This window comes from Gymnodraco acuticeps, unplaced genomic scaffold (genome assembly GCF_902827175.1).
Source record: "Gymnodraco acuticeps unplaced genomic scaffold, fGymAcu1.1, whole genome shotgun sequence".
Lineage (NCBI taxonomy): Eukaryota > Metazoa > Chordata > Actinopteri > Perciformes > Bathydraconidae > Gymnodraco > Gymnodraco acuticeps.
Window position 1 is genome coordinate 1499670 of NW_022992250.1, and position 27743 is coordinate 1527412.

General features: G+C 40.3%; 1 protein-coding gene across 2 annotated transcripts; it reads left to right on the forward strand.

Moving 5' to 3' along the window:
- Positions 1 to 11177: 11177 nt before the first annotated feature.
- On the forward strand, positions 11178 to 27433 carry ube2b (ubiquitin-conjugating enzyme E2B (RAD6 homolog)). 2 transcript variants are annotated; one of them, XM_034206757.1, is made up of 7 exons: positions 11178 to 11344; positions 17675 to 17755; positions 17994 to 18014; positions 18930 to 18955; positions 19924 to 20013; positions 20630 to 20718; positions 25779 to 27433. In XM_034206757.1, exons 1-7 carry the CDS (start codon positions 11301 to 11303, stop codon positions 25905 to 25907), a joined length of 480 nt encoding a protein of 159 aa, XP_034062648.1. In that variant the 5' UTR covers positions 11178 to 11300; the 3' UTR covers positions 25908 to 27433. The 2 variants fall into 2 exon arrangements, with proteins under 2 accessions (XP_034062648.1, XP_034062649.1); XM_034206758.1 differs by lacking the exon at positions 17994 to 18014.
- Positions 27434 to 27743: the final 310 nt, after the last annotated feature.

A 27743-nucleotide genomic window follows, 5' to 3' on the forward strand; every position in this document is an offset into this window, starting at 1 on the left:
TCATCTGTTGGTGGCAAACCGGAGAGAATTACAGCGAGGGAGGGATTGCATTGAATTACAGCAGCAGGGGCAAACACTTGCCTCGGGGAGGGAGAAAAAGAGCCGGGCTGAAGTCGAATAGTCCATTTAGCTTAGGAACCTTCCTAAGGGAGTGAAATGACCCGGAAGTCCCTCAGTGGCAGCCATGATAAGTGCCGTTCGAATTCTCTAGATGATAAGAAAGGAGGTTTCAAACTTCCTTTAGTTTAGGAACCACTGGACCTCCCTTGACGAAAGGAGAGGAGAAAATGCTGCCCCACAATGCCTTGCGGCCGCAGCATTTGCCGTCAAACAACAGTCGGCCGTTCACGGAAACAACCGATTATGACCGAGAAATTATATCATGAAAGTTACGGTGCTTATTAAGCATTTTAAAACGTATGTGGTAAGTTGCCAAAGTGCTTTTTTCTGAACGTTCATCAGTATTATAATCAAAAAGAGAAATATGAACGTTAGTTTTTACTGAAATTATCAAATAAAGTCAACATCTCACAGTCTTTACTGAGCTGTGTGGGGTTTGTTCAACTTTTAAAAGATGTTTGAATGGTGATATACACAGTGATAGATGTTAAGGAGGACTAACGTTTATAATAAATACATTTGTATTGATTTTAAGATATTTTCATAGTTCATACAATCATACGTATTGGGATCATTTGTATTAATGTGGACCGGAGGGAGAGGGTGAAGCATAAGTTTCACTTTCCTTTTTTATTTCAATTCCAACTTTGGTCATGAAGAATATGTTTCTCTGTTGTCCACGTTCATAAAGCATAAAGCAACAGCATCAGAGCACGGTGCAGAGTCTCTAGATGAGTTTACAGTAGTCCCTCGTTCTTATTAAACATCCATGTTGTAGTCTGCTATAGAAAACTGTAATATTTCCATAGTTTCCCCACAGCAGCAGACGCACATTCATGACGTCCGCTGGCGCATCATAAACACGTCGGATAGTGAAAGTGCATTCGGATTCTCTAAAGTACTGCGGTCTCTTCTCCTAAGTCCATTTGAATTCTCCTATCCACTATCCCTTAACCCTGTGACGTTTCACTCAGAGGTCAAGGAATAGGAGATAGGGTTAGAATTTTGGAGCTGATATTTGGATTATCGGAACGCAACCCGGTACTTTAGAGAATCCGACTGCACTTTCACTATCCGACATGTTTATGATGCACCAGCGGACGTCTTAAATGTGCGTCTGCTGCTGTGGGGAAACTATGGAAACTGCAGTTTTCTATACAGCGGACTACAACATGGATGTTTAAAAAGAACGAGGGACTACTACTACTACCACAGTACATAAACTGCACTCGTCAAAGTCCTCAATGACCTCCTCACCTCTGCTGACACTGGTTCCCTCAATATTCTCATCCTCCTCGACCTGAGTGCAGCCTTCAATACCGTGAGCCACAACATCCTGCTCACCCGACTCAGGGACATTGGTATTGAAGGTATTGCACTCAGATGGCTCCAGTCCTACCTCACTGAACGATCCCACTTCATCTCCCTCCCAAACCACTCCTCTGCCACAGCTTCAGTCACCCAAGGCGTTCCTCAAGGATCAGTACTTGGCCCCCTCCTCTTCATCATTTACATCCTCCCCCTCGGTCAGATACTCCGCCACTTCAACCTCGACTTCCACTGCTATGCTGATGACAGTCAGATCTACCTCAGCACCAAATCCCTCCATGACCCACCCCTTACCCACATCGATTCCTGTCTGACAGCTATTAAAACTTAGATGCAACATAACCTCCTCAAACTGAACAGCAACAAAACAGAACTCCTCCTAATCGGCTCCAAATCCACCCTCAGCAAGGTCACTAACATAACTCTCACCATCGATGGCACCATTGTTTCCCCCTCCAATCAGGCACGCAACCTTGGCGTAATCTTTGACCCCACCCTCTCCCTCGAACCTCACATCCGCCAAACAGTCAAAACCTCATTTTTCCACCTCCGCAATATTGCAAAAATCCTACCCTCTCTCACCCGCCCCGAAGCCGAACGACTAATCCATGCCTTCATTTCCTCCCGCCTCGACTACTGCAACTCACTTCTTTACGGCATCAGCACTACATCCCTCAACAGACTCCAACGGGTTCAAAATGCAGCTGCACGTCTCTTCACGCATACCAAATCATGGCATCACATCACCCCAGTCCTCAAAGACCTCCACTGGCTTCCTGTCTCCCATCGCATCAACTACAAAATTCTGGTCCTCACCTATAAAGCCCTCCACCATCTGGCCCCCCCTTATCTCACAAACCTTCTCACTCCTTATCAACCTCCACGGTCCCTCAGATCCACCGCAGCCGGACTCCTATCCATTCCCACATCCACACTGCAGCTTTGGGGACAGAGCCTTCTCAGTGGCAGCTCCTAGGCTCTGGAATTCCCTCCCCCAAGATCTCCGTGACTCTGAGTCCCTCACAGTCTTTCAGTCCCGCCTCAAAACACATCTTTTCAACTCTGTCTACCCATAAGCCCCCCCCCCCCCCGTCTCAATCAACTTCCTCTTGACTGCCTTTTTATTTTTTACTTACTTGTTTGCCTGTCCTTGTTTGTCTACCCTCCCTCATACTGTAAAGCGTCTTTGAGTTGTGAAAAGCGCTATATAAATAAAATACATTATTATTATTACTGTAAACTCATCTAGAGACTCTGCACCGTGCTCTGATGCTGTTGCTTTATGCTTTATGAACGTGGACAACAGAGAAACATATTCTTCATGACCAAAGTTGGAATTGAAATAAAAAAGGAAAGTGAAATGTATGCTCGTCACCCTCTCCCTTCGGTCTACATTAATACAAATGATCGTATGAACTATGAAAATATCTTAAAATCAATACAGATGTACTTATTATAAACGTAAGTCCTTCACATCTATCAGTGTATATCACCATTTAAACATCTTTTAAAAGTTGAACAAACCCCACACAGCTCAGTAAAGACTGTGAAATGTTGACTTTATTTGATCATTTCAGTAAAAACTAACGTTCATATTTCTCTTTTTGATTATAATACTGATGAACGTTCAAAACAAAGCACTTTGCCAACTTACCACATACATTTTAAAATGCTTAATAAGCACCGTGACTTTCATGATATCATTTCTCGGTCATAATCGGTTGTTTCCGTGAACGGCCGACTGTTGTGTGACGGCAAATGCTGCGGCCGCAAGGCATTGTGGGGCAGCATTTTCTCCTCTCCTTTCGTCAAGGGAGGTCCAGTGGTTCCTAAGCTAAAGGAGGTTATAAAGGAAGTTTGAAACCTCCTTTCCTATCATCTAGGGCCCGTCTCATGTCGGTTAAATTAAATCCTTGCTTCCCTCACTTGCGTCTTTTCCCTGCGTTTAGTCCCTCCCACCAGAGAAGCATGGAGGGACAACACACTCTCACTCCATAATCGTCCAGGAGCGACGTTTGGTCAGGGTCCTGTGGCGTGCAGTTGTGACGCTCCTAGGCTCCTTCAGCTTCTTAAAGTGACGCAAATAGCTTTCAACTGATTGCAATGTATTCCCATCTGCGGCGGGATTTGACGCTCATGGAAGCACGGCATTCGTTTCTGTCGGCTGCCCTTAAAGGCAATGTGAGCGTCCATTCCCATCGGATAACGGAGAATTGTACACCCGGAAGTAAGTATTCCCCTTACTGTCGATTGATTTTACAGTGATATCTGCACTACTCATCGACTAAAAACACCAGATTATCCTTGTTAATTACACAACATTGATTGGTTTAAATTGTGTGCAATGCTTTTGTATTTTTCCCCTTCGATTCGGAGAAACAAATATTTTTTCGGAGTAAAGGATGGCAGAAGACACTACACTACCCAGAATCTATTCAAAGGAGATGTGTTGCACTGCGTGAGGCAAATGGTGGTCACACCAGATACTGACCTCCCCAATAAAGCAAAACTGCACGTTTCAGAGTGGCCTTTTATTGTGGCCAGCCTAAGACACACCTGTGCAATAATCATGCTGTCTAATCAGCATCTTGATATGCCACACCTGTGAGGTGGGATGGATTATCTCGGCAAAGGAGAAGTGCTCACTATCACAGATTTTTTCAGATTTGTGAACAATATTTGAGATAAATTGTTATTTTGTGTATATAGAAAATGTTTTAGATCTTTGAGTTCATCTCATGAAAAATGGGAGCAAAAACAAAAGTGTTGCATTTATATTTTTGTTTAGTGTATATCTGATATCTAACTCCTTCAGCCTATTCAGCTATACAGCAACCATTTAATTATTCAATTATTCAGCTATTTCAGGTCATTGAGGCTATACAGTTTGTTGTTATACCTTTTTTAAACTTTCTTTGAATATATATATATATATATATATATATATATATATATTAAGCTAAATCACAATTTGTCCTACTATTCCAGTTTAACATTTCACCTTCAAGTTTTCAAAGTCAGTGCAATGCATTTGAGCTTTAACAATTTTGAATCAAATATTTTCACCTTTCTGCATTTTTCTGCTAAATTCAGCAACACTTGGTTTCTGCTGCAAAAATCAGCTACGGACACCATTCAACTAATGAAAAAAACTGCTTTTTCTGCATTTTCAGCTGAGTTCAGCAACAAATGTACGCAGCTTACAGCATTCGCACGCATTTTCCGCAGGAAATGCATTTTCTAGTTGTAATTCAACATTCTAGAACTTTAAATTAACATTTTAGAATTTGAATTAAAATTCTAGAAATGTAATTTAACATTCTAGAATTGTATTTCAACATTCTAGAACTTTAAATGAGTATTCTATAATGGTAATCGAACATTCTAGAACTGTAACTTAACATTCTAGAATTGTAATTCAACATTTTAGAACGTTACATTTATTTAGCAAAAATGTGTAATTTTGTAACCTTTCTTGTTTGTTTGTTCTGCGGGGTTTTTCTAATATAATTTTTTTACCGCAGCTCAAAAACGATTGAAAAACACTGCCATAGCTGATTAAAACCTTTACTTTCTTCTGTCCTCATCAACCTTTCCCAGCTGATAAAATCAAGTTTTCTAAAAGCTCATAAATAAACCTGATTCCTCCCCCTAGATCCCAGATTGCAACACATCATGTAAATGTTTTTTGCATTACATAAAGAGCATGCTTTCCATTCCTGGCATTTGGGAAGACCAGAAAAGACTAACGCCCAATTGTCTCTGCATGACCTAGATTCTCTATAGTGAAATGCTAAGAAGGCAGCGGGTATATTGATAGAACTGGACTCGCTCAGGAAACTTGTTGAGAGAATGGATAAACTAGATTATATAGACATTTATATTTGCTGGAGCTTTAAATGGGATAACACTGAGGCCCTGCAGTGGGACTGTTGTTTACAATGAGCTGTGTCAATTGAATCTGGTATTGGTCCATTCCTGCTGCAATTTCAGCTATTTTAAAGTCAGAGAGGTCCAAATGAACCAATAAATAGTGTGATCAAGCTGCTTAGATCATTATATGAAGTTACTTTGCCCTTTTTTATGTTTAAGACATCAAGTTCATTCAAGTGGAAATGAAAATCATATCAGAACACATTCAAGCTAGAACTTATGACAATTAAAATGAATAAACAAAGAGTGAAAATACAGATCTATTGTAAGTAAATAGTGAAAAGCATCCATTCAAATTTAGTAAAGCCCAAGCAACTGCATGCTTTGTTTGACTGACAATAAAAAACCCTAAAAGAGAAAGAGGGATTTGTCAGAGCTACAGCGGGAACTGACGGAGAAAGAAATCGTTCGTGTGGAGGTGGAGACCGTCAAATTGAGAGCGGAACACAAACAAATTGAGCTGGAGAAGGAGACATTGAGACTCCAAATAATCATTCTTAAGAATCAGCTACACTGTAAAATATTACCATGATTGCACAATATTTAGCTGTAATATTTTACAATAAATTACTGTTTTACCACTTTACAGTCTTTACCTGTAATGTTCACAATATAACACTATAATTTAGAATTTCACAGTGAAATAAATACAGGCACAGTTCATTACTGTGAATGTACAGGATAAATGATTACCAGGATTTCACAACATGTTACTGTATTATTTCATAGTAAAATACTGTATTCAGACCATCCTCTGTGATAACACAACAAATTAAGTGATTTTCTTGCTTTTATCGCTCTTGCTTGGCTTTAAATACTAATTTATTTTCTTTGGTGCAGGTTTTACTTAAATTGAAAGGGGCACCGCTGCATGTGCCTTAAAAATAAATTAGGCAACATATATACATCTATGTCAAATTGAAATTGTTGTCTTCGCTTAGTGTTTTCAGGTGCATCCTGGGCATTAATCCTGAGACGGACTCGAAAGCCAAAAAGAGGCATGGCAATTTAAACCCCCATGTCAGCACATTCTTCAGAAAAATGGTTGACTTTGAGTGGATGTCTGTGCAGACATGTGTTAAGTGGTCCCCTCCTTGTTTTCTGTCTCCCTGGCTCCGCCTCTGCCCAGGTGCACCTGGTTTGCCCCTGGCTCCGCCTCTTCCCAGGTGTTCCAAATTCCACTTAGCCGTGTGTATATATAAAGAGAAGCTGGAGGAGAAGGATGTCTCGCCTATCCTAATGCCGGAGACACTGTCCTTAGAATACCTCTTTGCCATTCTGAGCTGTAGGCCATATTTTTTGCAGATATGTTTAGCCTGGAGGACCTGGTAGTCCAGTTTTCGCAGCTTTATTTTGTTCCCCTAGGGTTTATATTTGATTTTTGGTTAGGCGGGGGAATGTTCTGGGTCCTACGGCCCGTGGTGTGGCTGGCTCGGGTTCCCTCCTTCTGTTTGTTCCTTTTGGCCAGTCCTCCAGACCTCTTTTTGTTTCCCATTTCGCTTGTGTGAGCAAACGGCTGATTATCAATAAATGCTCGTTACCAAGTACCGGTTATTGCGTATATTCTTTCATGTTACGGGTCTCAGCACAAGCCACTACCACGGAGTAGAGGTTGGGGCCGTAACAACATTTCCAAGACACTGTCAAATGTACTTTGCACTTCAATGGAGTAATAAAAAGTTAAAATGGGCATTTTCTTTGTTTTTCTTTGTTGATTGAGCTGATTGAATTATGGTACAATCCCAGTCAAATTTACAATATATTATCGTATTATTTAGATTTGTATATTTACAGTAAATTACTGGCTACTGTGTTGCATTACTTCTCAGTAATAGTGTGAACATACAGGTAATTACTGTAATTTATGTACAGCAAGGTACCATAATACCACAACTCTGTACTGCTATATCACAGTAATTCCATGGGCATGGCAACTGTAAAGTCACAGTATTTAGTTGTACTTTTATTCCAATTAACTGTACAATATATACAGTAAATTACTGTGAAATATTTACAGTAAATTACTGTGAAATATTTACAGTAAATTACTGTGAAATCCATGCAACTAGTAGCCAGTAATTTACTGTAATTTTACAGCCAAACATTTTACGGTGTACTAATCACTGAAGAAGACAATGTGTTCACCATTCTGTAATCATGTTGTAGGCCTACTTGTTTTTTATCTCAATTTCATGTTAATAGTTCTCCAAAATGTTGTTATTTAATGTTTTTGTGTGTGTTCTTTGAATAAAATAGGCCTAATGAAAATATGTGGTCACAAAGGGAGCTTATTGAAATGCAATTGCAAAAAAACAGCGTTCATATTACAAATATAGGTCTATTATAGGTTGTTTATTATATGATTGCGGGTAAGTCGTCCACCGATATCTTCACGGATGCCAGCAGGAGCCACAGGGTTCTCATCCGCCTCCAGTACCAATTCTCCTTGCATCGGAAGGGGGATTCTCTTTTTCACACAGATGTTCTGCAGCACCGCAGTGGCAGCAATGATCACGCAGACGCGCTCAGGGTGCATTCGCATTTCACTGTGGAGGCAGTGAAACCTACAAAAAAAGCAAAAAAAATGTTAGCCTATATCTAGGCTACATTAAAAGGCTGGCCTTTTATATATTATAAAAATGACTTACTATACGTTTGAGCACTCCAATGCAGCGCTCTACAATGTTCCTCGTTTGTGTATGCTTCTCGTTATAGCGGCGCTCTTGTGCAGTTCTCTCTGCGATGACAGGTGTCATTAGCCAGTGCTTCACAGAGGGTATCCACTGTCTCAGAGAAGAAGACCATTCACTCTCCCTGCCTCAAATTCCCGTTGAAGGGCGCTCTCTCTCAGGATGCGAGCATCATGGGTCGACCCAGGCCATCTTGCAACGAGGTCGACAATGCCCATGTCCGAGTTGCACACAATTTGAACATTTATAGAATGGTAACCCTTTCTATTAACATACAAATACTCATGTTCAGAGGGGGCCTGAATGCAAACATGAGTACCATCGATGCATCCGACAATAGCCTACCTGATTTTAACAAAAAATCTTGCCTGGATTTCGCTGCTTCTTCTTGTGTGGGTAGGTGAATATAGTTCCTAAGGCGGTGCTGGAGGGCCAATGAAACTTGTCTTATAGCCCGACATGCAGTTGTGCGATGAACATTAATCATGTCTCCCACAGTATTTTGAAAGGCCCCGTTCGCGTAGAATCTGAGCGCAATCAGCACCTGCAAGGTTGGGGAGAGCGCAGCGTTTCGGTCTGATCCGTGCTGGAGTTGAGGGGAGATCTCCTCGATTAAATCAAAAAGGGCTTGTCTGTCGAAACGAAACCTCTCTATCAGTTCACTGTCTGAATAGATGTCCAGTGGGTTTGCTCGATCACGGACGACTCTTTCTCTTCTTAAAGCCCTTTCATTGTTAAACATGTAAACAAGACGCCCTGCCATCGTTAATATCCTTCTTGCCTGTTTTACGTTACTATGGATACTAGTCTGTCTTTCCGATTTACGCATGCTCCATACTCCATACCCGGGCGCAACGCATATGGGCTTAAGTCTAAGTGGTGCACTAGTCATAACTTTTGTTTGGTCTTAACCTTCGGTTCTACGTCGGACGTAGAGTTACGCCCAGCTGGTGCACTCCACTCCTGGTGTGATTTTAAAAATAAATCTGGGTGTCGTCTGCATAGATGTGATAACTTAGATCGCTCTTTTTAATAATTTCAGCCAGAGGTAGCATATAAATGTTAAAAAGCAAAGGCCAGATGGAGCCTTGAGGAACCCCTGCATGACATATTTGTCAAAGTTGATTTGTAATTGCCTATTGAGACAACGTTTTTTCTGTCCTTTAAGTATAGGCTACTAAACCAATTTAGAGCTGTTCCTGAAACTCCCACCCAGTTTTCTGGACGGTCTAGCAATATGTTTTGGTCAACAGTGTCAAATGCAGCGCTGAGATCTAATAATACTAAAACTGATATTCTGCCACTGTCTTTGTTTAAATGAATGTTATTTAAGAACTTAACAAGAGCAGTTTCAGTGCTGTGGAATAGGTCTAAAGCCTGACTGAAACACATTAAAACCGTCATTTAAAAACATGAAATGACTCAACTGTTGAAAAATAACTTTTTCAATCAATTTGCTTAAAAAAGGAAGGTTTGATATTGGCCTGTAATTATTCATTAAGGTTGTGTCCAAGTTATGCTTTTTTAGGAGCGGTTTAATTACTGCAGTTTTCAGGGCCTGTGGAAATACACATGATTGAAGAGAGTTGTTTACTATGTGTAGTATATCTGAGGCCATACAGGGAAAAACTGTTTTGAAAAATCCTGTCGGAATAATATCGAGGCTACAGGAGGAGGATTTCAGATGTTGAATAATGTCTTCCAGCATTTATCAGACGGAATTGTGACATGATGTCTGGATTGGCTTTAGGTGGACACAGGGACAACATATTTGCTGTACCTGATGCAGAGGCAATGACTGCCTGTCTAATTTGCATGATTTTGTCAGTGACGAAGGAGGCAAAATCATTGCAGGCCCTGGTGGATAGAAATTCTGAGGCTACTGACACTGAGGAGTTATAGTTAGTCTGTCGACGGTAGCAAATAAAGCACGTGAGTTGTTTTTATTTTTGGTAATGATGTCAGAAAAGAAAGACTGTCGTGCCTTTTTATTTCCTGATTATAGATGCAGAGTTTCTCTTTATATATTTCGAAGTAAACTTGGAGATTTGTTTTTCTCCACCTGCGTTCAGCTTTATGAAGCCCAAGAGAGCATTTGTTATCCCCTTAACTTTGGTAAACCTTAGCATCACATCATTTGGAATGACTGGCAGGTTGAGAAACTTTTATTGGGTATGTTTTGATTTCTTCCAGTATGTTTTCTTTTAGTTTGTGAGTCATTCTTGATTTTTTCCCACTGTGGCTTCATTTTTTTTCATCAAGTCAAATCACCTTTTTCAAAGGTTGAACATCATAACACCAACATGTCAAGCCACAGTACTTATTTTAAAAGTCAGTCCATATTTTTACTTGATATTAAACACTTTACCTGCAGAACCATGTAGGAACAGTGCATTATCTACTGATGGATTATGTAGATTTTGGGTAAACCACTTACTGCTGAGTAGATTATTAGACTGAAGCACATTCCTTTTCATTTTTCATCTGTCAGCCGTCCAGAAGTCAAGGCAGGTTTATAATTCGGTGGATAACAGGTTGCATCTTCTATAACATAGACTTTTCAAAAGAATACACATTGTTTTAAATGTTCTCTGAAATTACTTAAATGACTAATTAAAGTAATTCAAATAAACCTCACCTTTACCAAGTACAACATTGAAATGATGAACACATTAAAGCAATAATTATAATAAAGTAATCTAAAATATATGGTGCATAAATGGGCCATTCTGCATAACAAGTACTTTTACTTTAGGTTCATAAAGTAGACTTTAATATTGTTGTACTTTTACATTTTTTAATGCATGACTTTAACTTGTAACTGAGTTATTTTACACTGTAGTTCCACCTCTGCATGTTGGTCAATTTCTTTGTTAAAAAAAAAGCTGTTATTAAGAACAACCACCCCAAATGTTCTGGTTTACACACACAGATAAAATAAATGATCGATTGATTTAGTTTATAGAAAATGTAAGGATACTCAGCACTAATCTTAAATGTCTCTCATGTGTGTTGTTTCTTGATAACAAGGGGCTGTACCTCTGCTGCCAGCCGTTCATGTATAAAGCACTGTAAGCAACCGTGACGTCACCAGAAACAGCTAGCTAGCCAGTTGTTTTGGGAGAAGAAGAAAAGTGTAACAAGCGGAAGAAACACCGGATTTGGTGTCGGGTAGTATTCAGTTTATGGTCCTGCGTTAGTTTTTTTTAAAAAGATACATTTTGAACAATGTCCACCCCGGCAAGGAGACGGCTTATGAGGGATTTTAAAAGGTACCGTAACGTTTTGGCAATCATCTCTTCTGTTTGTGTGTGTAGCTAGCAGCGTTAGCCGATGAAGCTAGCCTTGTTAGCTTAGCTTTAGCTGCTGGTGCAAAGAAAATACTGTTTATAAATCTTGACTGGGAAATAAACGTGTTATTTATTTGTTTTATCTCTGCATATAGAATGTGTAGGGTTGACAAAGGAATGCGTGTGTTTTTTCAATTAAACGTGTCGATGGCACGTAGGTTTTATGCAGTGTTTTCTTTCAAAGGAATTAGTCTTTACATGTTTCCCTGCCTTGTTTGTTAGTGCAGGTGCAACTTTTGTTAGCTGATGTGGCTGGAATATGGCTAACAAGGGATTAAAAAAAACCGTTGTCTTGCCTGAAATAGCCCTACATGTGACATAATTCATCTATATTACACCGTGCAGTCTGCAGGCTGTGGGTTAAAATGCTGCTGCTATAAAGGTAGCTAAATTCAACTACCAAGACAGCATTATTTATGGGTTCAATCCCTCCTGGCAGCAACGTGGCTCACAGGTGTTGTTGGGAGTGTGTGTGGTGTCAGGGGCTGCTCCATGTTAATATTTAAGATGGCTTGATAATATGTGCCAGCCTCCTCACCGTAATGTTGGAATATTTATCTCAATATTCCTTTTGTGTGTTTTGTTGAACTGTTGCTGTGAAGAAAGTGTCCTGGGAGAATAACACCTGGCACGAGTCTGCTTGTAATACCTGCCACCCCCAATCTGTTGCCTTGCTCCATATGGCATCCTACAGTACTATGTGTGTTTGTGTGTTATTCACACACCTGTCAGTGGAAAAAAGATCTTAAGCTGTTCTACTAAGAACAGCCGTTGAAGCAGGGCGGATAAGGTGTCCCTGTAACTCTACTCTGCTGCCTGTGCCAGTCCCCAGGTGGTAAACTGTACAGCACAGAGGCAAGGAACACACAATGGCACATTCCTGCATCCACCAAGGCTGGATGATTAAACTCAGCCTTGTGTGATATTGCCTAACATCCCTTGTTTGATCTGTAAGTCAAAATCTTGGCACAATACGTGTCTTGAAACTGAGCTAGGTAATTGTTTGGAAACAATACTGTAGTGTGGTATGTTGGCAGCACTTGTTTAACAGCTGCTTTAAAAAAAACATACAGTGAAGAATCACTTTCATTTCCTATCCAAATGATTTTTCTCGAAGCACTTGACATTGTGAAACAAACAACAACCACCTTACACTAACAATACATTGTGCTTCTTACTAGTTATTTTTAATCTTTGCGTCCCCGAGTATTTTATTGAATATTCAGCTTTAGAGCTGCAACAATTGGTCTTCTTATCGATTAGTTCTTTCGCAGAAAAACAGAACTATTCAAAATAATTGTTGTATTTTTTTTTCATGCTAAAATGATAGAAAATAGCAGTTTCCAGCCCATTTCCTGCTTTTCTCTTGCTGACAAAGTGAGAGATTTAAGGACATCAACTTGGACTATTATAATTGGGTCCAACAACTCATTTGTTGACTAAATTGATTAGTTGATTTAATCTACAGATCTGTAAAACGTAGTTTCTGTTTACCATAGATGTGTTCAAAAGTGTCTTAGCGATAAGTCATGCAGCATGAAAAACACATACATCTTGCTATTACTTGCTTACCAATCTATTACTGAACTAATAGATTCATCCTTGTTTTTTGAAAGTGAGCCATCACACACTGTCCACTGCGTCCCTTAATCTGCTGTCTGGGGACTGCTCAGTAATCCCATGTTTCCTAAAGGAAGTCACTGTGTGTTAGTAGTGACTTCTTGTTTAGCATCCCTCCTGCAGTAGACAGCTCAGGCAGATTACAGTAAATGAGGTTAATTGCAGTGGGTCTGTCTGCAGCTAGGGACATGGACATGGATCTACATCCACACACAAATCAGCCTACCTTGTTTATAGATGTAAGCTCTTATTAAACCAGCTTTTATAGAAGGATTAGGATTGTAGATCTAAATGTCCTACACTTGGCTTTGGTGATCTGTAGCAACATATTTAACTCGATAATAAACTCTGAGTGACAGCAGACAGAGTACATTCTAGTCTATTCTGAGCACTAAGGGCTCATGTCTACTCTACACACTGCCTTTAGAAGAGATACACCGTTGTTTTACTGCCTTCACTGATCAATAGCTTAACGAACCAGAGAGGCTAATGTCGGAAACTTCATTTCAGATGTGGACTTGCAACTTCCTTGTGTTTTTTTTATTTTGTTGACGTCCTTGTTGCCAGGCAGTTGTTGCCAAGAGGTGTTTGCACCACACAGCGTTCACTTGTCAGTCAAATAGCTTACGGCTTTTTTCTTTGTGGAGCTGCAGCTAATTGTTTTGTTTTTCTAATCCAATTAATCTTCACTCGGGCCTTAAAATGACAACATATTTTGTAGCCTCAAGAAAAATACAAATGTCATGTTCCCAGGTTACCACACAATGAACCAAAAAGAATCCTCAAACCCAATATTAAACTTTTCTGTAGCCAGCTAATTATATTTTGATCATCGTTTAAGAATAACCATTTATCTCATGCAGAAATATTAGCACGTTTGAAGTTGTTAGATGTCAGGATTTGCTGCCCTTAGTGTTTTGGACTGTTGTTTAAACTAAATAAATAACTTGAAGAGTTTATCTTGGGCTCTTAACAGTTTTCTCTATTTTCTTAATAGACTCAATTATTAATGTATTTATGGAAAAATCACGTATCAATCAACAAACCATTTATTCACCATCTCTCCTTTTAAAAAAAAAACATTATTTAAGCTTGCATTTCTTTCTTTAAATCTCTGTCCTTGATCCTGCTTTTATTTATTCCAAACACACGGCATTGCTGCTGCTGGGAATGTAAAACACATCAGCTCCTCTGCAGCAGATTGTTTAACAGGCACAGAGCTTTATGAACTGGACTCCACGTCAGTCACCAGTGTTTCATTAACATCAGCCTGCAATGGAGGTTAGCAAAACAAACATTCATTGATAGAAACACATCAGGATGCCCCTTATTATCTTCCATGGTCTGTTTATTCCACCGTTTGTGCAGAATCATGACCATGTTACCCAGAGGGCATTTAATGTGGAGGTTACCTCAAAGCTCTCGGGGCTTTTAAGCTGGAGTCATGATACACTTTGGCTTCAGATGAGTTCATGTTTCAGATGATATGAACTGCCATGTGACAGCAGGATGGGCACAGTGCAGTTGATCCTGGCTGTCTCCAGAGGCAGTGTGCGAAAAAGTACACGTCCCACCGTCCGGGACGTGTTATTTACGATATCGGACAAGTAGATCTTTCAATTGACTTGTCCGGTGGACAAGTGACGTTTTTCGCCCTAATTTATTGACAAATTATTGATAAATTCAGTTTACAAAAGGCAGAATTCATTCGCAAATTGTCCGTGTCCGCCATTGTTCGTTTAGAAATGTTAGTTTCGGTTCTGCTTGTCGATTCCCCAGGAAATGCATCTCGCCGCTTTCTGTAGGCCTACTGTTAGACGGGGGCGGGGCGGGACGGGACCATGGATGTATAATAAGAACGACGACGTGTAGCACAGTGGCAGGGTTGGGAAGCAAAACTCGGTTCCGAGTAAGAACAAATAACAATTGTCCAGTACCGGGATTAATAAGAGTTGTGAGGACAGGAGGCGAGGCCGAGCCCCGCGGACTGCAGCTCTCTCTCTCTATGCTCTGTATCAGCTGCACGGTGCAGCTCAGCGTCTTTCTCTCTATCTACACACAGCAGATTCGCTGCCCATTTAACAGCCTCATCTTTGTCAAACTTTCTTATGTTCTTTCTCTAACACGTAATGAAGGTTATTAAGCGTTTTAACTCCTATGTTGTTAATATTGACCACCATTTCCTTTATGAAGTAAAGCAGCCTCCCTGTCTGTGTCCTCGCGCTGTCCTCACATCCCCGGACCCCCAGACTCAGAGGAGCACAGGGATGTCAGTATTGTTTATGAAGCAGGGTATAGAAAGTACATTATTGAAATGAAAATACTATTTATTTACTTTTACAAACAGTGAGCAGCTGGGCAGCTGCAGCATGTGTATTGCAGGACATGTGTAAGCATGCAAGCGTCTTCTAGTTGTAGAAAAGCGCTAGGCCTATACATCTAATGTATTATTATTAGGCCTATGTGTTGGACATGTGTGGTTGGACTCTGTCTCACAGGCAGGTTGCAGTGTAACATCAGAGGAGACTGGGCCAATTGTACATTCTCAAACTGCACCACTTAGAACTAACTAAACAATGCAGAGATTATTTTTATATATTTTATTCAATAACCGTAACGAAATTCAACAGTATGAAGTGATTTGTAAATGCAAAGGAATACAGATTTGACTTAATGTTTTCATAAATATATTTTTCTCCCAGTTTGTCATGGGACTTATGTTTACCCTCTCAAAGAACCGGAATCGAGAACCGAAAATAACCGGAATCGAAAAGCATAACCGGAATCGTTAAAATCCAAACGATACCCAACCCTTTGTGTGATGCAGTAAAAGCTTACCGCTCACTTACGTTAGCGGTGTCGTAAAAAACGTGGAAAAATACGATGGCGAAGAAGAAGATTCCAGTGGCCCCAATTTTTGTCCATTCTGGACAAGTGAAAAATGTATTCGGACAAGTAAATTGCCAAACTCACTTGTCCATGGACAAGTACTCTCTAAAAAGTTTTTCTCACACTGAGAGGCCTGTACGACGAATCCAGTTCAACGTAACCTGGATATGTTTGAGTTACCCGGCTTACCTAATCCAAAACAAACGCGCTCTCGCTAAGCGGTCCTACGACGCTGGTTATCAACTCGGTAACTCAAGCCAGGGTTTCTCTGTCCGGCTGAGTGCGCGTTCACATGAAAGGGGCGGGGTTAGCGACATTTGACCAATCACAAACTTGGAGAAGTGTACTGACAGCGCAGCGTCATACTTCCTGAATGAAAAGTGAACTATAATATTAGACAAATATGAAGACTTTAAACATCCATGACTTAAACACTTTATCCAGGATAAAAGCCACATAGTTGTACCTGCAAGGTGAAAAAGTGTTTGAATGCGTACATTAACAGGTTTATGACTCGAGTGTTTCGTCAACTTAATGTGTTGCTTAAAATAATACTTCTGCATACAGTTCATGTGACACTGAGTGTTGCACGGCCCGATACGGCTCAGCTGACTCAGATAAGGAAATATATGATACATTATGATGTCAGTGTTTCCCCTAGGTTTACTGCTTTGGGGGGGTGGGTGCTGCCTGAGCGGGGGGGGGGGGGGCAGCAATGGGATATCTTTTTTTTTAATCCTCTAGAGCACAGAGAGGAGATGTGGGTTATTGTTATTGATTAATGCATCAGTGTTTCTTAGGGTCACAAACACTAAACTCACAACTTAAAATGAAAGCGTTTAGTTTATTTAATAAAAGAGCACATGTTCAATGTGAAAAGTGACAGTAGATATAGATTAGTTGCAATTTAGTGCTATATCTATTTTTTAAAACACCTTGAATTTCAGGGGGGTGCGGGGCTCTGTTGGCGGGGCGCAGGGCCCCTCCAAGACAATGATAGGGGAAACACTGGATGTGATATGAATGATAATGGGACACATTGACGTCTGCACTCACAGTGCAGACTGTACTTAATGTGACTCTGATCCGGTTACTTATGTTGTGGTAGATATTTACGTAAGCTTTCTTAACGCTAATGTTATAATAGTCAGATTGCTCTGAAGATGGGAGGTGATATTCTATTAATGTTCACGTTCACACAGTCGGTGATTTTTGCCGGCCGTCTTTCCTGAACGGCAGTTTAAACTGTATTTCCTTTCTCCTGTAATATGACTTGATCGCTTTAAACTCCGCACACTGAGCTCTGATTGGTCAGCAGGCGGTGCTTTCACTGAGTTGATCTCTTATCCTGGAACCTAACCGCCGTTCAGCATAAGTTACCATGGAGATCTAGCCCGGTAAGAAGTGAACCAGCGTCGTAGGACCGGAAACCCAGAGTTTGCCCTGAAGTTAGCTCGCTAAGCAAAAATCCGGCTTCGTAGTAAAGGCCTCTGAACTCCTGTTGATACAGCAGGTCGTGTTTTGACTGAAAATGATTCTGAAGTCAAGGTGTTAATTAAAATCCTCACGCTCTCTCCACCCTTGATTTTTCACCTCTGTGCTTCAATCCTCTTATTATTCCATATTTTCTCACTCTTAAACCTCTGTTTGGCACATTTTATGTGTCTCTCTTTCTTTCTGCCTTTTTACTTTTGTCCCTCTCTAATCATGTATCTTTCCCTGTGTCTTTTTCCATCAACCCAGACTTCAAGAAGATCCTCCCACCGGTGTGAGCGGAGCACCATCAGAGAACAACATCATGCTTTGGAACGCAGTTATTTTTGGGTGAGTCATGCTGTCGTTACTGTGCTGCTGTGCTTGTGATGCACAGTCCCCAAACTCAACCACCCCTCTGCCTTCTCCTGCTGGTACGATACCAATATTTCTGATTACAGCCCTGATTGTAGCGCAGAACAGTCTGTACACACAGCATGTAGTGACTCAGAGGGAGTTAACCGGTCAACAAAGGGTATGAAGAAGTATGAATTAAAAACCTTATAGCAACACTTTGACTCTTTTTCAGATTTGGGATATTTCTGGGAAGGTAAAGTACTCAAATTAGATTTTGATTGATCCTAAATATCTTATAAGTAGAAATGCAAGATTGTAGAAATACAGTGTTACAAGTAAAAGTACTACAGGATTAGCATCAAAATGTACTTTCATTACAAGAAGTAGAGTAAGTACTCATTGTGCATTAGGATCCGTTTCAGAATAATGTTTGTTATATTATAGGATTATAATTATTCATGTTCATAATTAATACATGAATTAATCACTTTAATTTTGCAGCTGTTAAATGAAGAGCTTATTTTAAATGCTATGTTTACTGCAGGGTAGCTTATTCATTTCACTGAGGGATCAATAAAGTGTTCTCTTAACCTCTAAAAACACATAATAATGTTTTGTTTAGTGTGTTTTATTAATCTGAAGCTTCAAAATCATCAAATACATGCAGCAGAGTAGAAGTATTTAGTATATAAAATACTAAAGCAAAGTAAGACTACCTTAGTACAGAACTCGACTAAATATACATGGTAACTGTCCATCATTGCTCAGTACAGAATTTGATGTGCAATTGAAAGGACTAAAATAAAAAGCAAGAAGGTGAGCACATGAGCCATATGGAACTCAATAAACCTCAAGAGCAAATCACCAAGCAATAACTGCAAGTAATTGAGAACTCGACAAGAAGCAACAAGGTGCATCAAAACAAGCAAGAGCAGGGGACTTGGCTTTGAATCAGGTGAGGAACTATTAGCAAGTTACCTTTCAAAGTCAGCGTGGGGGCAGCTGTTTTAATTTGCCCCCTTTACACAAGCTGTGAGGAGCTGAGTAAATAAAGGCTCTGGTGTCAGTGCAGAACAAATCCTTGAAGGATCCTACAGGCCTTATTGGAAGCATTGGAGATAATTTTAACTTTGAAATAATTGAATTTCTCTCTGTTTGGCTTCTGCAGGCCTGTGGGGACACCGTTTGAAGACGGTAAGTTCTCCATTTTGTCCCATTTAGTGCAGGCTCTCATTCATCAGAAGCTCTGGATTTGATTTAACTTCTTCCTGCACTGGTATTATTGTGGAGGTTCAATTCCTCATCTATTACAGCCTTTCTGCCAGTGTGTTGTTAAAGTGATGGAGTTACGCTGGGACTCTCAAAAACATCAGCACACCTCTAGATATTTCTAAGAAGTTCTTCAAAGGTTAAATTACAACCTTGGGGACATCATGGTAGTTTTTAATGAAATAATCTGAAAGGGGTTTTAAACTATCTTGAAGCTACCATCAAAACACCATCAAATGAAAGCTACAGTTCTACTCTTTGACCTCATAATCTTTGATTTATTTCAAGTTAAAACATGTCTCACAGCCTAAAAAACATCCAAGACAATATTTCCAAAATGTTTACACTTTCTTTACGGCTTTCAAACACTATTGAAATAAGTCAAGACAGATTTCCTTATATTTACAATTATTAAACCTGATCTGTAAATGATGTTTTTATTTGTGTATAAATGCTGTACCAGTTACATTGTTCAGTTGGTAACAAACTTGCAGCTCTGCTATGTAAAACACAACACACACACACTAATGATAAATGCACACATACACACGCTTTTCCCCTCATACACACACTTCTCAGCCTGTAATTATGACTTAAGTCAGGCGAGAGAAGTGCTGACTCATGCTTTATTGTTTCCTCCTGTGAGACTTCTCGCTCCTTTATTCCCCCTTTAACCTGCAGAGTCGACATCTCTGCCTCGGTGAGGGATTGGCTTCTCTTTGTAGTCGAGCCAGCTTTCTTTTTAGTAACGTAATTGTTTATCTCGCCTTCTTTGACCACCTCGATCTGTATTCTCCTCAAAAAGCTACCCACAGACTCTCGCTCACACTGTTCTTGCTGTGTCTCTCACCATCCTCCTCCCCCCTCATCTCTCCCCCTCTGTCTCTCTGCAGGAACGTTTAAGCTGCTGATAGAGTTTTCAGAGGAGTACCCAAACAAGCCTCCCACAGTCCGGTTTGTCTCCAGAATGTTTCACCCTAATGGTAAGAGGTCAAACACACACACACACACACACACACACACACTCTTTATGCAATGGATTTGTAAATGGAAATACAGGCCATTGTTGTTAATGAATTTTCCTTAACGTCAAACTTATTTGTTAGTGTTTAATTTGCCTTTGTGCAGTTTTACCTGCTTAGTTTCTTGTGGTTTTACCTGTTATCTGTAAAGCATTTTGGATATAAAATAAACTGTATAAAAACATTTTCCTTTTCTTGCCTATGAAATTTTTTTTTTAAATGTCCACAGTTTGTGCTCCCATTATCTCAAAGCTCAAGTTCCTTCTCACTGAAGCGGTTTCCTGCCGTTCATCTCCTTCCCCCGTCCATTATTGAAATCCCTTTAGTACGTTTAGTCAGTGAAGCTGACAGTAAACTCCAGCTTAAGTAGATATATTTATGCATGTTTGACAAATATTCACTTACAAGGAGTGTGCCTTGGTGTTTGATGCATACAATAGGCAATACACATATTAAGAGGATATACTATTACAGGCAAAGTACAGCACAAAACAAACCCAGCAAAAATGTAAAGAGATCTTTCTTGGTGACATAACTGCTGTAGTGATGTGGATCTGTGTTTTCTCTTGTGCCCCAGTTTATGCAGATGGCAGTATATGTTTAGACATCCTACAGAACCGCTGGAGCCCCACATACGATGTGTCGTCCATACTCACCTCCATCCAGGTTGGTTCTTTGGCTGCCAGTTTTTGTCTTTGCACTGAAATTGCTTCAGTACGCCATCTATGAATGCATTGGTATACGACATATTGACTTAAAGGGGACCTATCATGCAAAATGCACTTTTATACATGAATATGTGTCCCCGGTGTGTCAGAAAACACAACCCTCTCTCTTTTCCTCCATACCCAAATCTCTAAAAACTGGGCTGCAACGGATCTGATACAGACTGATACAGATTTTAAATGGTTCTGACGTCAGAAACGGGGTGCTCCAACTATATGGGCAACTCTCCACCTATCAGGGGAATGTGGGGTTGGGCCACGGCCGCTCGGAAGCGCTGGAGACGCTGTAGTACATATGCCAGGCCTGTAAGTGGCGCTGTAGTCTGCCACAAAAGCAGCGAAGAAGACTTCCCGCGCATGGTTGCCCTTCTGTTTATTCTCCGCTGTGGACGCTCTGGGGTTGTGGTCGGATAATCCAAATATCAGCTCCTAACGTCTAACCCTATCTCCTATTCCTTGACCTCTGAGTGAAACGTCACAGGGTTAAGGGATAGTGGATAGGAGAATTCAAAAGGATTTAGGAGAAGAGACTGCGTACTTTAGAGCAGTGGTTCTCAAACTTTTTTCAATAATGTACCCCCTTTGAAACAAATATTCAGTGCAAAAACTATTTGTTAGGGGAAAAAAGGCTATATAAAGAGGTACAGTGCTGCTGCACCATCAGTGTCTGATTGATTAAAACAGCAACATTGTAACTGAGAAACACTTAAATGCTACATTTCAAATGTTAACAATCCGTCACTAAATTCATGGCAAACCAATTTTAACATCATGCAACACTAAGACGACATTAGCTGCATTGTCATTCTGCAGTTATTACACTTCGCGTTTTGAAATATGTGTAAAACCTAGTGCTGGGGGGAAACGATTATTTTGAAAACGATTAATCGGACGATTATTTTTCTGTTGTTCGATTAATAAAAAACGTAATGTATTTAAAAAAAATACCAAAAAATTCTTAATAATAGTTTTTTCTTCTTCAATGAGCGCCCCAAAAAACAACACAGCCGTTAGCTCTTATCACTCAGAGCTCACAGCTCTTCATATCTGTTCAGAAACTAGACAAAAGTTAAACAAGTACAAACCACAGACTGTCTGTGTCATGGCGAATACAGTCGCTTTGTTTATGTCTGTATAGGCCGTTGTTGTGAGTGTGGACGGTCGGAGCATATATAACGTTAGCTTAGCCAAGCTACATTTAGAAAACACGCATTTTAAAAGGGTTTTTCGCCTGCCGTCTGTCTGCAGACTTGTCAAAGCATTAATTCATGGTTTTTACTAACCGGTATCAGTATGTTGTTACTTCGGCATCATTTTGAAACGTGTATTACAATTAAATCACGGTCAAATATGTTCATCTTGTTGTAGTTGTAGCCCCCTTGCCAGCGATTCTCTCTCTAGTTTAGCATACTCAGCCCGACTCAGCCTGGTTGTTCCTGGCCCTAGCACCACGATTTAGTCGGGCCAGAAAAAAGGTGAAAAAGTAGCCCCGGGCCAAAACTAGGCCAAGTGGAAGCGTAACCAAAAACGGGCCCCGCACGGCTCGGCACGCTTAAAGCGAGCTACCCGCTGCAGTGGAAACGCGCCATAAGCTGACTAACGTTAGTCTAATGTTATGTTTGACTCGTAAAGGACCACAACATGAGTTAGCTCTCTGTGCCGTTAGTTCGTTCCGGGTTAGTAGTGGCTAGATAGCGGTGTACTGCAGACGTAAACTAGCTACCATTCCAGCCAACATTAAATGCTGACAAACGTTAACTAACACACAGCTGGCGCCGCTAGCTAGGTAGCTAACATTAACTACTAACCAACCAAGCGCGAACAAACCGCACAGAGATAGTTAGCACTACCGAAGTGCACAGAACTCAAGCTGCACAACACACTACACAAACGTGGAATTAATTTAGCCAAAGTTAGTACTTACTTATCATTGTTCCCTTCACGAGAGACAAGGGGGTGCCTCCGCTTTAAATGCTCCAACATAGCTGTTGTGCTAGTGTGGTATGCCAACTCCATTTGGCAAAGGCTGCAAATAACAATGCCTTTGCGTTTTGGACTAACTTTAAAATATTCCCATGCTTTTGAAGACCTGGGGCGAGATGTTTTCGTTTGGGGGCTTCGTGCGCAATCCTGTGAGGAGGAGGTGGTAGCCGTTTCAGTCTCCATTGTGTTTGAAGTGTGATTGCGAACTGCTTGTTGCTTTGGGTGACCCACGTGTGTGTGGCGATGCGTCGACGAGGAAATCTGTCGTCGACGAGATTTTGAAGTCGACGCGTCGCTACAGCACTAGTAAAACCCACACTGCTCAAACTTCGTTACTTTTCCTAAAATTGGTATATTTATTTATCTATTTTGGGGCGTGGGGAATGAAGAGAGAAAAATATATGAGCATGTTATGAGCATGGGATTTTGACCCCTCATATAAACATATGCATAATGCTGCGCTATACTTTGCGGCCACAAGCCGTTGCCAAACAACGCTTATTGTTTAGGTCCTTTGATAAGCAGGCAGTCATATCATTAGCTAGATCTGATAGATTTGGACATAAACGCGAGAGAAGTCTAACCGGACGCGAGAGATCAGATCGGATGCTGCTGACGGAAAACACGCAGCTCTTCCGGATCACAGCTCCCCCGCTGTGACGGACCGTTGAGTGGAGGAAAGTTAAATACACTAAGAGTTAGACCTAACACACTTAGTTATTTTATCTACTCTGGAACTAGCTAAAGTAGTTATAAATATATGTATGCTTTACTGTCGGGTCACTCATTACAGGTTCAGCGAGCTGCATGAGACTGACGGGCTGTCAGGAGAGGGAGAGGAAAAGAGAACACCCCGTTTATTTTTCCCATTTTATTATCCAGAATTACTGTAAACCTTTGAATAAAGTAGTTAATCTAGGCTGCTATTAGTAGTTTGTTTAAATGCATTAATTATGTATTTTTTTTCATTAACATAAATCTCACGTACCCCCTGCAGTACTCCAACGTACCCCCATTTGAGAACCACTGCTTTAGAGAATCCGACTGCACTTTCACTATCCGACGTGTTTATAATGCGCCAGTGGACGTCATAGATGTGCGTCTGCTGCTGTGGGGAAACTATGGAAACTACAGTTTTCTATACAGCGGACTACAACATGGATGTTTAATAAGAACGAGGGACTACTGTAAACTCATCTAGAGACTCTGCACCGTGCTCTGATGCTGTTGCTTTATGCTTTATGAGCGTGGACAACAGAGAAACATATTCTTCATGACCAAAGTTGGAATTGAAATAAAAAAAGGAAAGCTCGTCACCCTCTCCCTCCGGTCCACATTAATACAAATGATCCCAATACGTATGATTGTATGATGAAAAGATCTTAAAATCAATACAAATGTATTTATTATAAACGTTAGTCCTTAACATCTATCACTGTGTATATCACCATTCAAACATCTTTTAAAAGTTGAACAAACCCCACACAGCTCAGTAAAGACTGTGAAATGTTGACTTTATTTGATCATTTCAGTAAAAACTAACGTTCATATTTCTCTTTTTGATTATAATACTGATGAACGTTCAGAAAAAAGCACTTTGGAAAGTTTCCACCTACATTTTAAAAAGCTTAATAAGCACCGTAACTTTCATGATATCATTTCTCGGTCATAATCGGTTGTTTCCGTGAACGGCCGACTGTTGTTTGACGGCAAATGCTGCGGCCGCAAGGCATTGTGGGGCAGCATTTTCTCCTCTCCTTTCGTCAAGGGAGGTCCAGTGGTTCCTAAGCTAAAGGAAGTTTGAAACCTCCTTTCTTATCATCTAGAGAATTCGAACGGCACTTATCATGGCTGCCACTGAGGGACTTCCGGGTCATTTCACTCCGTTAGGAAGGTTCCTAAGCTAAATGGACTATTCGACTTCAGCCCGGCTCTTTTTCTCCCTCCCCGAGGCAAGCGTTTGCTCCCTCGCTGCAATTCTCTCCGGTTTGCCACCAGCAGATGACAAACACCCACCTCTCCGCCTCTTCCAAGGGACGAGGGGACCGTGCGGCAGAGTTTCAGTTAGATTTTTTTTCGCCGGTCAACATGTCCGTTAAAGTTTAAATCTTCCAGACAAAATTAGAAAAGTGCCGGTCAAAGGTCTTCTTTTTTATTTATTGAGCTTTAAAACAAATGAATAACGACTCTTTATAATCATAAGAATTAAAACACGGAGGGCGGAGCCTCTTTTCCTCCCCCTCTTCTGAGAGCCCAGCAGCTGATCAGAGCACGCTCCCCTCTCCTGCAGGAGGGCGTGGTCAGCTACAGCTCATTTGCATTAAAGCTACGTCACAGAATCAGCCCTTGCAAAAACAGTTCTGGAAAAGAGCAAATCGAACTAAATGCTAAAATGGCTAAAATGCATGATGTGTTTGGTATTTTGAAAAAAAAACTTCAGACATGTTTTATATAAGTATGGCCCTACAATATATTGTTCAAATATAGCATGATAGGTCCACTTTAAAGTTACTTTAAAAATAGACGTTATCAGATTACTGTTACATTTCCAAAAACATTGTGGATTACTAGCAGTATTACAATGTAAAAACTAAAGAGGTTATTCATCAGATTTATTTCTGCTTATTTTAAACTGTAGTATGTGCTCATGTGTTTCATTGTTGGTGTATAGGCTACTGCCTGAATATGCTTAATGAAAGGCAGGTTTTCCTATAAGTAAACTCATTTTGATCCTAAATATCTTTATTGTTCTTCTTTTCTAAGGTCAGATTGCTCTGTCTTGCATAATACACGTTAAGTGGAAAACATCCTATTGATATATCTTCTCTTTTATATATTAGCATGGCATTATATATTGATCAGGTTACATAACTTTATATTTTGATACTCGGATTAGGTTACTGATTACATTTCTTTACAGGTAACTAGTCATTTTAATGGAATACATTTTTTAAGAAACCCTCCCAACCCTGCAAAGGCTATGTGGATATTTCCCTAACTTTCACTCTCTTTCTGCAGTCGTTGCTGGACGAGCCGAACCCCAACAGCCCGGCCAACAGTCAGGCCGCACAGCTCTATCAGGAAAACAAGAGGGAGTACGAGAAGAGGGTGACGGCCATCGTGGAGCAGAGCTGGGTGGACGTCTGAGCTGCTCTCCTCTCCCTCCCCCACCATCTCTTCATCACCTCCTTCATTTTGACTTCATCAAGAGAAAACCGCAACTATATCAGAAGAACTCAAGTGCCACCCTTAAAGAAATAATAGGAAAACATCATCCAGAGAACAACCAAACCAGAATGGACATAAACTTGCTTGCCAATACATTTTAGGAAAAACAAGGGTGGGGAAATCAATCTTATATTTGTCTTTTCTTGTCCTTAATTTTACTTTTGTTTTTATTGCATGATGTGAATTAAGTTATTGCTAACAGAATTTGTAATATATCTTTGTTTGGTTGGATTGATGCTGTTTGAGTTTTACAGATTGTTTTCCCCCCTTATTTTTGATTTCCCTTTTTTGTGATGTCTGCTGGTGTGCACACAATTTGGCTTAGGCATGTTGATGAACAAATCTGCATAATTTGGAAGAATAACAACCCCACAAATGGCCTTCAGAGTGGGTATCATTGTTATTCTCTAAGTCAGCCTCAGTTGCAGCTTTAAAGAGATCTATCCGCAGCATATCGCTGTTATTTTAAGAGACACCAAAGGTCTGGGCTCTCAGACGTCACAGGCTGCAGCAGCGCCAACTCTCCCTGGCACCGATGAATCATCACTCCCTGGATAGCTGAGCTTTTATTCCAATCATTTCTGCTCTGGGGTAGAAGAGTGTTAGAGAAGGAGAAAGTTAATATTAACACAAAGATGGCACAGAGTTGAACTAGGACTGTGGAGAACAGTCAGTTTAAAGGAAATAATGGATGTGTTATCAACATTGCATTTTCTACATGTCAGTCTTCCCACAAGTGTCTTTCATTGTGAAATGTTATCAAAGTATGTAGGGCAGAGGGGCCTTTGAGCTTGAAAGAGCTTGTACCTAAGGATTGACTTGAATGGTGGTGCTTTTATTATGGTGCATTCAGGCCTAATGGGGCTTGAGTGACATTAGTAGCAAGCTGTGATTACAGGCAAGTAGAATCAACATTAAGTTGGTAAAAGGAATATAATTTATCTCCACAATATCTGTTTTACTGTGCTCATCTTTTCTAGTACACCTATCACTGGGGGTTCATCTGCCGAAATGTCTTTTAAATACTTTGTTGCCTGCGATGTGTCAGTCATCCTTTTCTCAAATGACACAGCTGACAAGTGAGCTAGATCAAAAAAGACACTTGCACACATGTTTATATCCCGGTTTAACAGTGTGATATCAACTGTTCCCCCAAAGGCTCATTGTTTTCATGCCTGCATTTGTTTCCTATTTTTTTTAATTTGTATGCGATACCCAATAAAGACACAGCTTGAGTATAAAGTCATGACTTAACCCTGCCCAGCTAAAACACCCACAGAAGACAGCTATCATAAACCACTTTCTCTTTTCACAGTATAAAGTCATAGTGGCTAGAATTATTTCACTTAAAATGAGAAGGTATGTTATAAAGATTGTGAATTAATCAAGAAATGTACTTATAACAATATGCTGTATAAACATAAAACACATTTTTCAGAGTTTGAGACGTGTTCTTGCCTCATTTAACATTGTCTTAGAAACAGACAATATGCTATGATCGGCGAAGCTATGAGATTAATTAATTTGAGGGAAAAGTCTGTTTAAATCTGAGATATTATTACAACCCTAAAATAAATACAATGTTCTCTAGTCATGACTGGGCCTGTTCTCCGGAATGGTTAAAGGAATTCAACCAAATTGAAGATAAAGTATTAAGATGTTAAAACAACCCTACACTGACAATATGACAAATGTGCTGCTTCTTTTTGCCCCAATTCAGACAAGAATGTTACTGAGCAAAAGACAGCTGAGCAT

What these genes read in the sequence shown, in the direction of transcription:
- ube2b (XM_034206757.1), top strand. Translation starts at nt 11,301, where the DNA reads ATGTCCACCCCGGCAAGGAGACGGCTTATGAGGGATTTTAAAAG. An exon ending in CAGAATGTTTCACCCTAATG is followed by an intron (nt 20,014 to 20,629) that starts GTAAGAGGTCAA and finishes CTTGTGCCCCAG; the next exon opens with TTTATGCAGATGGCAGTATA. An exon ending in CCATACTCACCTCCATCCAG is followed by an intron (nt 20,719 to 25,778) that starts GTTGGTTCTTTG and finishes CTCTTTCTGCAG; the next exon opens with TCGTTGCTGGACGAGCCGAA.